At 34.1% G+C, this 16,689-nt stretch overlaps 1 protein-coding gene across 3 annotated transcripts in view; it reads right to left on the bottom strand.

The window, feature by feature from the left end:
* The window catches only part of LOC137615220 (inactive tyrosine-protein kinase transmembrane receptor ROR1-like), a 30,340-nt gene that overhangs the window by 11,882 nt on the left and 1,769 nt on the right, over positions 1 to 16,689 (bottom strand). For 2 of the 3 annotated variants that reach the window (XM_068344900.1, XM_068344897.1), the window contains exons 2-10: positions 13,037 to 13,160; positions 12,568 to 12,692; positions 12,092 to 12,218; positions 11,358 to 11,517; positions 10,948 to 11,190; positions 9,533 to 9,766; positions 8,335 to 8,555; positions 7,591 to 7,720; positions 6,937 to 7,072 (exon numbers count right to left, since the gene is read on the bottom strand). In XM_068344900.1, the coding sequence (XP_068201001.1) occupies positions 6,937 to 7,072; positions 7,591 to 7,720; positions 8,335 to 8,555; positions 9,533 to 9,766; positions 10,948 to 11,190; positions 11,358 to 11,517; positions 12,092 to 12,218; positions 12,568 to 12,692; positions 13,037 to 13,160 (1,500 nt within the window). The remainder of the gene's footprint in view (positions 1 to 6,936; positions 7,073 to 7,590; positions 7,721 to 8,334; positions 8,556 to 9,532; positions 9,767 to 10,947; positions 11,191 to 11,357; positions 11,518 to 12,091; positions 12,219 to 12,567; positions 12,693 to 13,036; positions 13,161 to 16,689) is intronic. The other variant, XM_068344899.1, reaches the window with a different exon arrangement.

Genomic DNA, 16,689 nt, shown 5'->3' on the forward strand with positions numbered 1-16,689 from the left:
ATAATACAAAACCATGCCTGTTGATAAAGACAGAGGCGTCCTGATACGTCATATTATTATCATCATCATCATTACAAGCAGCAAATGTAAGCCATATGAAGGTTGAAATTGATCATATATCCTACAAAATAGTATATAGGACATGGTCGCATATCACTCTATTCAGGAAATTTAAAAAAAAAAATCTCCTCCCTAATATTAGCCACTCCTCCTTTCTTCAGTCATCCAAAGAAGTCTTAGGGATTCTAGCCTTTATTTCTCATTATGTAAGAGCTATTTTAGTCTGTTTTTATGTTACCATAGTAGAATCACACCACACACACTGGCCAATGGTAACATTTCTTACTTGAGGCATTACTCAAGCCCCATCCAGACACCCCCAGCTTAGAGACATAGGGATCCTTACATCTCACTTCACCACCAACAGAAATACTTGCGATTCTAGTCTTTATTCATGTGAATAAAGTCTATTTTAGTGTATTTCTATGTCGGCATATATGTTCAAATCACAGACATTACATACATAGTGTTCTTTAATTTTCCGACTCCAACTCCCACCCACAATGTAAGCAAAATGTTTAACAGTAAAGCAAGTTGTTGACACGAGATTTGTTTTTTCTTATTTCATTCCTTTTTTCTCAACTACCATTTCTACAAAATATCATAATCTTCATGTCTTATATACTGTATTTCACTTTAGTACAGTATTGTTCATTGTTTTCACAAGTAAAACTTGGCCTATTGTCATTATTTCCATTTACTGCCATTCTACGCATTAATCGTCATGTTCCTACATGCACGGTCTCTATTTCCAAGCCCTTGAAATACCCAAAACAGGAATGATTCAGTTCACAGTGACAGTCACACACACGATGGAATGACAGAACAAACCTTATGTATAGTGAACTAAATTTATATAAACTCTCTCTCTCTTTTTATAAATTATACAGTATAGAATACTTCTTGTGAAAAAGGAAACAAATGGATATTTCCAATATATTTCTTTATAACGTAAAGTCCATTATTACTGACGAGTAGTTTTTTATCTTTCAACGGCTATTTATTGTGGAATTATTACGGAATAGCATACTATAGTCACTTCAATGAATATAAAGTATTTTTAATAAATTAGAAAAAATATTTCTCGAAATTATTTTACAATTACTTCACAATGAATGGAAAAATTAATTGGAAAAAAATTGTTTTTTCAGAGTGAAATACAATGGAAAATAAAAGCAAACTTCTGAAAAATTTATTCTGTAATCGAAAGTAAAACAAATAAACAAGGAAATGTAGGTTATTATAAAGTGAGCAAGTATATTCGATGGTGACATATCTCTTATATAGCTTGAGTAGCGGATTCGCGGCCTTATAGTAAAGGGGTTAAAAGGTACTTGGAAAACCTTATGAAGCAGCAGATGAAAAGAAAGAAGTACAGTACTGTTTTATGTAAAGAATCCTGTGGCTGCTCCATAATGCTTAGTAAGGGATATGACATTCTAGAGAATCTGGTGGAGAAGTAGTAAACATATGAGAACAAAATCAAGATGAGACTACATCTAAATGACATGTCTTATCAACTGCCCCTGTGGAAGATTGGCATATTTATGGAATTAGCCATTACAGAAGAGGTACAACTAGTGGAAAAACCACTCTTGCACTATGAAACAAAATGCAAGAGAGGCTAGAATAGAGGTCAAGCAGAAGGCTTAAAAGTGGATGCAAATAGGAACCAAAAGGGACACTGCAAAAACACTATAAGCAGTTACACGGATACTGCTACCCAATTAGGAAGTGCAACCTTTTGGGGTCTCATATTTCTATGGGAAATTATTTTGAGCTCATTTGGGCCCTCCTACTATATTACACTACCTAGTACAAGAGGTTTTTAATTCTATCTTCATGAGACTTGTGAAAGTGCCTGTCAAGCAGTTTTCAATAAAATATGATGTGGCTCAAAAGACTGGAAAAAGCCTGAAATGCTAATTCAAAGAGCCATCTACTATTAAATTTTCTGAATATATTCGTGTAGTGGCATGCATGCATCTAGGTACTTGACTTTGCCTTCCTCCCCTTCTCTTCAATTCAGTGAAGCTACTTAAAAGTTAAAAACCTTCCATTCTACTAATATATAATTGTACTGTATTTATATCTAAATGTACAATGTGTACACAGTTAAATAAAAAAGTGCAAAAATAAAGTTAACTAATGTGACACAAATTTTAATAGTAAAAATTTGAAGGCATAATTGGATTTGGCATACTAATTAGGGACAAAACTACAAAACAAAGAGATGAAGAAAAAGAATAAATGTAGAAAAGAATGCATTTTAAAAGAATTCATAGATATGAGGATGCACAGGTTCTCAGTTGATGATATAATAGAAGAACATTGATTTTTGCTGGGCCAATGATTAATGATGCTGATCAAGTTTTTAAGCTGCCCATGGAGGATTATAACTACCTACTGGAAAATTTAAAAATAAAATTAAAAACTACATACAAGGAAAACAATTCACTTTTATACCAGGCAAGGAATACTTAAAATATCACTGATTAGTTACCATGAATTGAGTTGATAGAAACAGGTTGAAGAGGGGAACCAATAAAAAAAAAGTATAAAAAATATGCTAACTGTCAAAAAGGAGAATGAAGAACAATCCTCAGATATTAAGTGAAAATATGGATACCAAAAACTGAGAATCAGAATTGGTAATTAATGGTTGAAAAGCCAAAAATCAATAGATAGTGGCAGTGCTTTTAGAATTTAGAGAGAAAAGAAAGAAAATTAACCTGGAGGATGCTGACATAGTGGGGAAATTAATAAAGAATTTGACATCTTAGAGATTAGAAGGGCTATGATGAAAAATATCAAGAATCCAAAACAGCTTCCCAGCAAAGGAGTGTTGTTTACTGTGTGCCCTGTGCACCTCATTGTCGGCAGTACTAAAAATTCTTTGAGGTGGGCAATAAACCTCTTATGAGAAAATTAGGAAAAATGGAATTATAGCATATCTTTACTAACAAAAAAAGTGATGCACTACGATGTAAGTAGTACAATCATTTGACATTAAAAATTTATGGGAGATGAAGCTGGAGGCAGAGTTAATATAAGCTTAAATTTAACAATTATCAGATCTGTTATGTGAAAGGGAAACTGATTATAGAGGTAATGTTCATAGCAAGGAAAAAAGAGACTTATTTGTGCAGGTCTTGAGAAGTCATCAAAAAATATACCAAGACAAACAATTAGATTGGAATCATGGCCTGCATAAGATTACGAGCTATGAATTCTGCAAACTTAGGCAAAATGGCTGTTAAGACAGAATAAACAATTCAACATAAATACCCAGGAACTTATTAAAAAAAGTTTTTCAACATCTTTGGGCAAAACGTCTTTAGGTTTGCTGAAGGTATTAATGTTCTCTAGTTCGCAATTTCGCTTTTGTAAAGACCTTCGAGCATGTTATGCCCCTCTTACAATCTCCAATGTTCTACAAAAATCACATGATTGTGGTCAGGAAGTTTGTATGATTGGCCTCGATTTAGTGCTGCCTTTGACCATGTTAATCATGAGGCCCTTGTTTTCAAACTCAAAACAGCTGGGAGTGGGCGAGTCTTATCTTAGCATCACTATTGAATTTTTAAGTAATAGATTGCAAAGAGTTGCTGTTGATGGGCACCATAGTGAGTATAGGAATGTGATACTCGATGTTCCTCAAGGTAGTTTTCTTGGCCCATTACTTTTCATACTATATACACATGACATGCGGTTTGGCCGAGAAAACAAGCTTGTTGCATATGCAGATGATGCTATACTGCATTAATTCCATCTCCTGATCTGGGGTTGCTGAATCCCTCAACAGAGACTTATCTAAAATTAGTGCATAGCGCAAATTATGGGGCATGAAGTTGAATCCTAACAAAACTCAAAGTATGATTGTAAGTAGGTAGAGGACAGTGGCTCCTCAACATCTGGAACTCAGTATTGATAACGATTCTTTAACTTTTAAAATTTTAGGTGGGATTCTCGACAGCAAATTTACTTTTGAGAAATGTATTAGGTCTGTATCTTCTTCAATTGCACAAAAAATTGGCTTATTGAGAAAGTCTTGTAAGATTTTCAGTGATCAATCTATTCTGAAGAAGTGTTTTAATTCTTTCATTTTAACTTGTTTTGAGTATTGTTCTCCTGTCTGGTCTTCAACTATAGATTCTCACCTTAATTTATTGGACAGGAGCTTATGGTCTATTAAATTCCTTTATTCCTGATCTATATATTAATCTATGCCACTATCATTCAATTAGCTCATTATCCATGTTGCATAAGATTTTTCATAATTCCGACCATCCTTTACATTCACTTCCTCCCAGACAGTTCCATCCTGTTCTTAATACTAAGTTTGCAGATAATTCTAATAGTCATGCCTTCTCCATCATGAGGCTCAATACTAAACAGTATTCTAAGTTTTATTCTTATTGTGACCAAGTTGTGGAATGATCTTCCTAATTGGGTAGTTGAATCGGTAGAACTTCAAAAGTTTAAACTTGCAGCATATGTTTTTTATGGTGAACAGGCTGACAGAAATATCTTTTTATAGTTTATATACGAAAGATGGGAGATGAGAATGAGAGAGAGATTACAATAGAGGAAGTGAGGAGAGCACTAGATGAAACGAGAGTAGGAAAAGCATCTGGTATGGATGGTGTGAAAGCTGAGATGTTGAAGGAAGGGGGTGTGACTGTAATTGAATGGTTGGTGAGATTGTTTAATGTGTGTTTTGTGTTGTCAATGGTACCAGTAGATTGGGTCTGTGCATGTATTGTACCACTATATAAGGGTAAGGGAGATGTACATGAGTGTTGTAATTCAAGAGGTATTAGTTTGTTGAGTGTAGTTGGAAAAGTGTATGGTAGAGTACTGATTAATAGGATTAAGGATAAAACAGAGAATGCAATCTTGGAAGTACAGGGTGGTTTTAGAAGAGGTAGGGGTTGTATGAATCAGATTTTTACAGTTGGGCAGATATGCGAGAAATATTTAGCAAAAGGTAAGGAGGTGTATGTTGCGTTTATGGATCTGGAGAAAGCATATGATAGAGTTGATAGGGAAGCAATGTGGAATGTGATGAGGTTATATGGAGTTAGTGGAAGGTTGTTGCAAGCAGTGAAAAGTTTCTACAAAGGTAGTAAAGCATGTGTTAGAGTAGGAAATGAAGTGAGCGATTGGTTTCCGGTGAGAGTGGGGCTGAGACAGGGATGTGTGATGTCGCCGTGGTTGTTTAACTTGTATGTTGATGGAGTGGTGAGAGAGGTGAATGCTCGAGTGCTTGGACGAGGATTAAAACTGGTAGACGAGAATGATCATGAATGGGAGGTAAATCAGTTGTTGTTTGCGGATGATACTGTACTGGTAGCAGACACAGAAGAGAAGCTTGACCGACTAGTGACAGAATTTGGAAGGGTGTGTGAGAGAAGGAAGTTGAGAGTTAATGTGGGTAAGAGTAAGGTTATGAGATGTAAGAGAAGGGAAGGTGGTGCAAGGTTGAATGTCATGTTGAATGGAGAGTTACTTGAGGAGGTGGATCAGTTTAAGTACTTGGGGTCTGTTGTTGCAGCAAATGGTGGAGTGGAAGCAGATGTACGTCAGAGAGTGAATGAAGGTTGCAAAGTGTTGGGGGCAGTTAAGGGAGTAGTAAAAAATAGAGGGTTGGGCATGAATGTAAAGAGAGTTCTATATGAGAAAGTGATTGTACCAACTGTGATGTATGGATCGGAGTTGTGGGGAATGAAAGTGATGGAGAGACAGAAATTGAATGTGTTTGAGATGAAGTGTCTGAGGAGTATGGCTGGTGTATCTCGAGTAGATAGGGTCAGGAACGAGGTGGTGAGGGTGAGAACGGGTGTAAGAAATGAGTTAGCGGCTAGAGTGGATATGAATGTGTTGAGGTGGTTTGGCCATGTTGAGAGAATGGAGAATGGCTGTCTGCTAAAGAAGGTGATGAATGCAAGAGTTGATGGGAGAAGTACAAGAGGAAGGCCAAGGTTTGGGTGGATGGATGGTGTGAAGAAAGCTCTGGGTGATAGGAGGATAGATGTGAGAGAGGCAAGAGAGCGTGCTAGAAATAGGAATGAATGGCGAGCGATTGTGACGCAGTTCCGGTAGGCCCTGCTGCTTCCTCCGGTGCCTTAGATGACCGCGGAGGTAGCAGCAGTAGGGGACTCAGCAGTATGAAGCTTCATCTGTGGTGGAAATGTGGGAGGTTGGGCTGTGGCACCCTAGCAGTACCAGCTGAACTCGGCTGAGTCCCTGGTTAGGCTGGAGGAACATAGAGAGTAGAGGTCCCCTTTTTTGTTTTGTTCTTGTTGATGTCGGCTACCCCCCAAAATTGGGGGAAGTGCCTTATGTATATGTATGTATATACGAAAGACCTGTTTCAATGTTACTGTTCTTAAAATATTTTATTTTAATTGTTCATTATTTCTCATATAGTTTAGTTATTTCCATATTTCCTTTCTCACTGGGCTATTTTTCCCTGTTGGAGCCCCTGGGCCTAAAGCATCCTGCTTTTCCAACCAGGGTTGTAGCTTAGCTACTAATAATAAGGAAAACTCACTGGTTTCTATTGATGGTATTATCCCTCACAAATCAATGGCGAGATACAAATCTCAACCTGATGCCTACTACCTAAGAGCAGATAAAATACTATCAATGCCTTTCAAAATACAAAGGCTGCAAAAGTAAACGTTAATTCAAATAAATTTCAAAATACAGAGGCTGCAAAAGTAAACGGTAATTCAAATAAATTTTTTTAAATGTAAAAGAGCATGACGAAAATTTTAGAGACAATAAAAGAATTCTTTAATAAATGTTGCCCATATTTTTAAGATTGTAACCAATAACATATTAGAGTAAAATGACTGCAAATACACCTACCTATAATAATCTGAAGAATATATATCACGGGAAAGGCCAAAATCAGATATCTTCACAGTAAGATTTTCTCCAACAAGGCAGTTACGAGAAGCCAGGTCTCGATGAACATAGTGATGATTTGCCAAATACTCCATGCCTGCAAAATTAATTAAATATTACTTATAGGATCATTAAAATACACCAAGTTTCAACAATCAAAATTAAATGTGATTCTTGTTTGGAGAGAATTTCAGAAGCCATGTCTTTCTACAAATGTACTTCATTATATGAGGCTACCTAAACAAACACCAAATACTTGACTGAAAAGTAGGATCAGTTAAATCCATGATGAATAAGTGCTTTAATAACTCAAGAGCAGAAGGTAATATCTATTCTTATTGCATGAACATTTCTTCCTACGCTCGTAAGGATAGAGTTTTAAGATTCGCCTATGAAAGCATTAAGACTACTAGTGTGAAGTTGCAAGAGTATTGTTTTGCATGTTGAATGTCTGTTACATACAACTTTGAGGTGAGAATTCTCCCAATAAAACCTTCCAAATTCATAAGAAAACCTCAGCTTTTAAAAAACTGGAACCATTCAAATTAACACAAACAATGTGATCCTTTATAAAAATTCCAGTAACTGCTAAACAATAAGAAAATAATCTCATACCAGCAGCAATCTGTGTAGCAATGACGAGCATATCTGGCTGCTCCAATACCACTTGAGACATGCCATCATCACTGCAAGCCGAAACGTCTGACCTTGGTGAATGAGATATCAGGAACTCGTGCAAGTCACCCTGGAAGGTCATAACCAAAAATTTCACTTCAAAATATAACCTAAAACATAACAGAATATATCAATTCTTATTACAAAGCCATTTAATTATTCAGATATTTCCAAATATTTTCCAAGTACTGTACTTCAATACCCTACCTATTGCTTTGTTAAAACTAATAAACTAAAATTTTGAAAAGTGCACATTTTTATAATGTAAGTGGTGCTTTATATGCCATAAAATTATAATGATAATGCAAGTAAGCCACTAATAATGCTTAAATATCAAATAATTACAATCCACTTTATAATACTAAACATACTTGTAAGTTTAATATATTCATAATCTCAGATAACTGCTGCATGAAACAAAAAATCAACCTGTTAATGACAGACTAACCAATCTAAAACAGCACTGCATATTATCATTTCATATGTATAAATTTTCTATGGATGTGCACTTATGAACAGTCAAATTAATCTAGTACAACACTGCATAAGAATTCTTAATCACAAGCCACTTCAGGAAGAACGGGCGACTCGTGCTATAGACATACTTTGGAAAAATTTGGATACTACATGACTCATTACTATCACAAATACTGTAGAGGAAAATTATAATTCTCAAGAACAAACCTGGGACATATGTTCGAATAACATGCACATTGGCTCATCTTTCATTACAACTCCCAGAAGGCAGACAATGTTAGGGTGACGCAGGTCTGTCATCAGTTCAACTTCTCTGTGAAAATCTTGACGAGTTTTAGCAGTAGCATTTTCTTTCAGCGTCTTGATGGCTACTAATACAGAGGTACCATCTGGGCTCATGCCTTGCAGTTCTCCTTTATACACCTTACCTAAAAATTTAATTGAAATTACAAAACTACTGTACAATAATTTATAAAATTTGCAAAACTTAAAAAAATGGAAAATAAGTTGAAAACTGGGTTATGTACAAGAGAATGTGTTTTAGCTCTAGTTTAGAAGAAATATTTCACGATCAGAAAACATTAATCAAAGTTATTGCAACTTATTTTGTGGTACACAGCTTACAGTAAATTCTTGTCCTAATCTACAAAAAGCCAGTATAGGATAACACTTATTATTTATTAAGTAACACAGTAGTCGCCAACTTTAAGGGTGTAAAAGTCCACAAATACCTCCAAAATATGCTTTTCCTCCAAATCAAAACTCCACTAAGGGAGTGCTTACTGAATTACTTTGAACAGTGTTTTATAAAGACTTGTAGAATAGTTCCTGAAATGCCAAACTGCATATAGTTTGCCATCTACTTTTTATACTTTTCCTTTACACTTTCAAACTGGCCCTAAGAGTACAACATTCACTCCAAAGAATAAATCTTTTAGGTCTGCCGAGTATGCAAAACTGAATAAAGTCTTTTAAAACTATTGAAAATAATGACTGCACTAATGGTCCACTACAGAAAATGAAATACATCCTATGACATATATACATACAGTACATATTTACTGCACAAATATATAAAAAGTTCACAATCTATAGAAAGAATTCTCATTAGAATGGAGTAGCTTCACTTTATAAAATGAAGAATTCATTTAAGTTCAAAAAAATCTTTCCAATACCACATTTCATTAAATCATTAGATTCACTTTATCTCCTTAAAATAAAATGTATTATTAACGCTAAATTCATACATCAAAGTAATCAGAATATTTACAATTCTGGAAATTATTTTGTCTGAAAAATGCAAACAATTAGAAAAATATAGACAGTATTTTGTGATGCATACTAACAAAAATGTAAGTAAGTATTAATGAAATACTTATACCCTACAAATCAGCATGTTACCTACCAAAAGCACCTTCTCCCAACTCCTGCATAAACCTAACATTGGCCAAAGGAAATTCCCGAGCCCTCAACTGCTGTTGTTTGGGAAGAAGGGCATTCAGTTCCACTGTTTTTGCTTTTGGTGAAGGTTGCTTTGGGGACTTGGCTCTTCGCATCATACAAAGGGCAATCACCAAAGAAAGAATCACTGTTCCACCAACAATAGCAACGACTAAGATGTACACCCACGTGTTGTCACCTGCAAATTATTAAAGAATGAAAGATTTTGAAACTACAAATTTTTGTATGAAGGTACAAAATTACAATAAAATATTCACTCATGTATTGCTCTAAGTGAAATATTGCAAAAGTATCTACTGTGTTACACTGTACTGTTCTTGAGCCTAGCTAGCTTTTTCTGTCTCTTATAATTAATTTTCTTGAATTATATATGCAAGTGTAGAAGAATTTGCTTATAAAATGTAATCTATGATGTACAGTGCATTACTTGTGCATCAAATTCATCAGAAGCATAGAAATTTTTTATCAGAAAAATACTTTATAGCTTTTTATTGCTAAATATTGTACAGTACGTAACAATTTTTACCGGTATTAAAATTTATGAGAATATTCTATACTGTATTTCATGTTTCAAATAGTTTTTATAATGGAACAATGTTTTAATTCTAAAACGTACTTTTCATATATTTAACCCAATCGCATCCGGCCCCTTACACATCCTGTCTGACAAGGGTACCTATTTACTTACTTTTTCTTCAAGAATTTGTGGGAAACATTTATTTTAGCACTGTATCCCATTTACTGTAACACCACAATTATCTATGATTCACTCTGTTTTGTTCCTTTCTCGGTGGTATCGTAAATAACATCCCTCCAAATTATATTCATTGTATTTCTTTGTCTTCTATATTGATACAATAATGCATATAAAAAAATCAAACGGCTAAGAAAATTTCCAATGTACAATATTTAGAGCAAAGAATTTTCTTTCAAATAGTTTTTAAATGAAAAAAATTATAGCGAAACAAAAAAGTAGGGGTTAGAACTAACTCCAAAATAACTATTTTGATAAAAGCTGAACAGTGCCTCTTAAGAGATACTTTAGCTATTAGACCCAAAATATATCTTTCAGTGGGGTATCCTTTGACTGGAGTGATTTCCACAATTTTTCAGATACTGCTAGCTAGGTTTCATTAATGCAAATGTATTTATTTACTAATCTGATATCTTATCAAAACCTAAGAGTTATAAAATACAGTTCATCAAAGAATTCTACCACTTCAAATATTGTATCCAGTCTCCAAAGTAATATACAAAACTGTACACCTGATATTTTTTCCTATGTCCAAGCTATTACTTTATTTTGCTTTTCACCAAAATTATTGTGCTACAAAAACAAAACAGGAACTTTATACTTACTGCAAACACTAACAGCACAAACTTCACGGGTGACAGAGCGTTCATTCGCAACAAAACACCAAGGTTGGTCTTCAGATCGACTTGGATTGCGGCAGTAATTATGTCCTCCAATAAGTTCAGGAAAATCAGCTGTTCGAACATATAACTGGTTCTCACTCCAAGGTTCGCAGATGCGACCAGATACTGTGCGGCTCTCAGTTCCTCGATAACTCTCACCGTTTCCCACATAGCACTTCTCATCTACTTAAATAGAAAAAATTAAATTTAACATAAAAAAACCATTTCATACAATACAAAGTTCACTTTTAACAGATCAGTGTCACTTTAATATTTTCCAAATTGTGCATAAAAAGAATAGGAGATATTCTTTTACTTTACAGTTTTTCTTTAGAATATATGGTGCAACATACCCTCCACCAATGGTTCACTCTGTACTCCTAAACGAATACAAGAATGGTGTTCAGGAGAGGTAATTGGAGAGAGATCTTCACAATCAGGAATTGGGAGTTGTCGTCCAATTAGCTGGTGTTGTTTGGCAATAACGTATTCCATTCTACAAACATCATTTACCTGTAATAAGAAATATATTCATGATTATTTGGCCTTAATTTTTTAACAACACTTACACTGATAAAAAAGGAAGATGATAAAATTAGCATTAAAAATGTATTTTCAGTTACACAATTATAAAAATTTCTAAGTCAATAACACTTCGTCACAGTATGAAAAACAAATCCTTTGCCCTCCATATCTTACAGCTTTTGATAATATCGTAATATATTATAAAATACATAGGACACTAAATAGATGTGCATCACTGCTTCACTCAATATAGTCTCATCAAAATAATCCAATACAGTACATCAAGACGTAATACATTTCATGAAATAATTATTTATGTCACAAGACTAATGTAACAATAAAAAAACATACAGCATTAGACAATTTAATGAGAATTAAATAACTTTGTTTAAGAATGATGTTTTGAGAACACAATTTACATAAAAAGAAAATAAAAGTTATACAAGGGCACTATTCAAATAGATGTTTGCTCTCATATGATATCTTGTTCATCTTCCTTTCAAGCTGTAAAATAGTGACTGAATTTCTTCACAAAAACATCCTTATGAATAAAGCAACTTACCAGAATTTCACATTCCTCACGACACAACCGACGGGGTTCCGGATTAGGTTTGTTTTCATTGCAAAGGGGAAGAGCAGCATAACAGAGAGACTTGATGGCATAGTCTTCACATTTTGCAGATAAATCACTGAAAAAAATAGAGTATCTTATACAGTATGCCAATGAATACAATTAAAGTTTTCCATTGGAATACAAGGAATGGTAAACGCACACTGTGTGTACTCTTATTAGGTATCCCAAGGTCCCCTTGCATTCCAACATAACGTCCTGATTGCCTGATTTGAAACAACCACTTTTAAAAGAATGCAAAACACACTGATATTTCTATTGTACATGATAATTCTTCTATCAGAAAAACAACTGACAAAATGTTATAAAATGATGAATTCTCCAAATTTCCCTCTGATCCATTTTCTTTATTTTGAAAAACCTAAATCCAAATTAGCAGCAATGCTAAGAAGCTGGATCCAACTTACTTGGAATGGATGATTACAGTAATTGCCGTTGCCAGTCGTTTTTCCATGTCAGCCAAGTGACGTGGAGAACGAATGTACACAGATCGATTGCCTATGAATCCACTACAAGTTGCTCCCCTGTATACCTGCAATATCATTTACAATTACCAGATATTAATTTTGGGGTTTTATCATACGCTTCTTTCTACAGTCCCATGCTAGATAAGGGTATTTGTATCAATTTGAATAATGTAATATAAAAAAGATATACATTTTGGTAGACTAATACAAGGTTATGGCAGCATAATACTAACTTTTAATAATAACTAAGAACCAGTAAAAACTCAAATCTTGGCAGAATATTAAAGATACTTGGCCAAAACCAGAACATTTCATACAAAAATAATTATGGTACATGTATTTAAAAGATCTAATGAGACTGAACTGTATAATTTTATCTACAATAGCACCGAGGAAAAAAGATACGTACCTGGCAATATCCTTCACCCTCCTCTTCTTCAGCTTCGGGTGGTGGAATTCCCGGAGCTGGGAAGCTCCCAGGAAGACCTGGTATACCTGCTCCATTTGGCACTCCTGACACACCACCGGGTAAACTGTGTGAGAGAATAATTTAAAGATTTAGCAATTTGTAATTTCAATATCAAAGTAATTATAAAAATTGAAAGTTGAACAAACAGTTAATGAAAACTGGAAATGGCTTAAAAAAATAAAATTATCAGAACATGATAAAAAAGCCCATGAATACAGCAAATATATGACTTTCTAAAACATATGCTATCATTATCTGCCAAGACATACTGCTTACCTTACAAGTCTTTTATCTGTCCAATTAAATGCGAATATAACAGGTTAACCCAATCTATTAAACTCGTCCCTCTTTCAGGATAAGTGCATTCACGTTGCTTTTCCCATACCACACTGATTTAGTTAAAAAATACTTAACCCTTTCACAATTTTATCACAACTTTACACATTGTAAGTTAACACCAAAATCCCAATGACAACTTCAGTCACTAAATATATACATATTTTTCTTACAAAATAAAAATTATTCAAGTTGCATATACACATACAGTACTGTACCGTACTTTCCAGTGATTCATGAGTACGAAATAATATTGGAACCACTTATTGAATAGTCTATTGATAGGTATTTGTTTAAGAAGAGAGGGCATACACATTTCATGCTATTAACTCTTGCCATAAAATAACCTAACAAACGTACTTTTTTAAAGTAAACACAGCAGTAACCGTGACACAAGATATTTTCAAGTGTGTTACTGTTTATTACCTAAGCAATTACCATACATTGCAGAAACATTAAATATTAACTTTTAAACCAGACAATCAGTAAAAGCCTACTAATGTCTGAAAAAATATACCCGAGAATAAAATTAATTACAGCAATAATACAGTATAATGCATATAGAATCATAGAAACAAGAGCATTCAAAGAATTTGTAATGTCTATTAGCATAGAACAGTTGGGAATGGCAGGGAAGGATTGGACTGGATTGGTAACAGGAAATTAGCTGACCTGAGTATACTAATGACGCTGTCCTTATTAGCCCTTTTACCCCCAATGGACGTACTGGTACGTTTCACAAAAACCATCCCTTTACCCCCATGGACGTACCAGTACGTCCTTGCAAAAAACAGCTATTTACATTTTTGCATATTTTTCATAACTTTATAAGAAACTTCAGGCATTTTCCAAAAGAATGACACCAACCTGACCTCTCTATGATGAAAATTAAGGCTGTTAGAGCAGTTTTAAAAATATATATTGCAAAATGTGCTTGAAAAAGAAAACGCCTGGGGGTTAAGGGTTGGAAAGTTCCAAATAGCTTGGGGGTAAAAGGGTTAGCAGAACACAACAGGACTTGCAAAGCTTGCTTACCAGAATGCATGAAGTATTATATGAGGTTGGGCTCAAGATACTTCACCTTTTAATATTCCAATCAGAATGATGGTGCCAAAAAGGGAGTCACTATGTTACAGTATTAGCTTATTTTTCCAAGGAGTCAAGCAAATTAACTACTTTACTGAACTGTACAAACAATTAAATTTAATAAGGGGTCCGGGAAAAAAACAATGAAAAATAAGGTAAAAAAAAAAAAAAAAAAAAAAAAAAAAGCCCACTGAATGGGAAAAATTATGCCAGTCCACACTGTCTGAAATACAGAACCAATGCTAGTCTAAATTTATCAGTGACTAGCCTATTGCTTTGGCATCATATTACAATCTATAATACAGTACACTAACTAAGACAAACTTTGGTCAAAGCAAAGAACTTCATATGGCCCATGCAATGATAAAACAACTGCATTTACGTTCCCTTTAAAAAAGTATTCAGAGGTTCAAGGTGAAAAGGATACATTATTTTTTTCAAATTTTCAGTTTATTAACTGGATTTCTTTTAGATTCCTAGATTTTTTATTACTTGTGTGAATATTTTGCAAAGGGGGAAATTTGGTGTATGCCTGCTCCACCAATAATATAATTTTAAATCATGCATAACTATTTTTTATCCTTTACCACTTTAAGTATATCTGTTGTTAACACACCCGTAATACTTGTAGCATTTCAATACCACCAGGAGGAAAGGCCAATAACCAAAATGATGCAGCCATTTATTCTAGATCCCCTAGGATCTTTTTTCAAAGATCCTTTATACACAACAATATAACTGGCAGTAACAAGTTCAAGTCATGTAGAGGCCTTATATTTAAGATGTACAGTATCACAAAATTACTTTGAGAATGAATGTTGAAAGCAGAATGTATAAAAAAATAAAAAAAAAGATGAAGCCAAAACTTAAAACGTCACATCATAACAGACTGCCCCCCTTAGGTGTGTGAGTGTTTGGTAGCAGGATGGTGGTCTTGGAAGATCTGAATGCAAAAGATGATAAGAACTTGTGAGTAGTATTCTAAAAATGGCTTTTCCTTACAATTTCTAGTGCAATTTAATTCTTAACTCAGTTGGTCGAATTTTAATTGGTGGACACCGCTGCGATAGTGTCATTGCTCGACCTAAGGGCCAGACTCTACTGCTATGATTGCTTATTATTATATTTGGAAACCCAATTCATACATAAATCCAATTACAGTAAGAGCAGTCTAAAGTGGTTTACGTTAAGAATCTTTAAGATTATCCTACAGTACTGTACGTCGTTAATTAGTTCCAAGATACCGAATAAAAGTCGATTTTTTACGAAGGTTGAATTTTCACCCTATACGGTGACTAATATAATCCATATGAATGTACTGAAAATGAAAAGTAGTTACAACACACCATCATTTTATAAAAGCCAATTAATAAGTAGAGTATAAACTAGAGTACAGTATACCTTTACTTTAGTGAAAAAATCAACCCTTTAGTTCTTGTACACTGAATCTCTCACAACAGTATAAACAGTATCTTGAAAATCAACAATGGAAGTTTCACGTAAGGTTAGAGCGTGTCCAGCACTATAACCTAGATCATGTCAGGTTAGGTTACAACCTTTAATTTGTCATTGCAATACTTATGTGAAAAGTTAAAAGATGGCCTAAGTTTTATATGGGAACCTAGGTTAGGTTAAGATGTATCCAACAAGACACTAGGTTAGGTTAAAATGCATACATTTTACTGCAACACTACTTTCTTCAAACATGGTAACAAGTTTACATTACATTATTAAAAATTTAAATATTTATCTAGCTTGCAGCCATCTATATGAATTAGTTTGTAATTAAAATATAATGGTACAATATTCATCTTTCAATATTAACTGCTTTCATAGCCTATAATGATGGGTGTTTTGCAAATATTATTAATTTAGTTACATTGGAGAAGGAACACTATTGAATGAAAACTTGAAAAAGGTGAATGGTAAAGCCAATTAACTGAAATTTGGGCAAGAGAACAATGCTCTGATTTACTGCCTAATATATGAAGTATATATTTTTCAAACTGGTTAGCTTTCCTATTTAAAGTTTCCCTAACCACACGCACATGCAAACAAATTAATATATACACACAGTATATATAAGTTAATATGGAATCCTAGTAGGAAACTGGGGTTTTGTGGAGGGTGAAATCCCAAGTGAGTGTACTACATCAGTTAGAAATGGCAGA

The sequence above is a fragment of the Palaemon carinicauda genome, chromosome 21, assembly GCF_036898095.1.
Source record: "Palaemon carinicauda isolate YSFRI2023 chromosome 21, ASM3689809v2, whole genome shotgun sequence".
In the NCBI taxonomy this organism is placed as follows: Eukaryota; Metazoa; Arthropoda; class Malacostraca; order Decapoda; family Palaemonidae; genus Palaemon; species Palaemon carinicauda.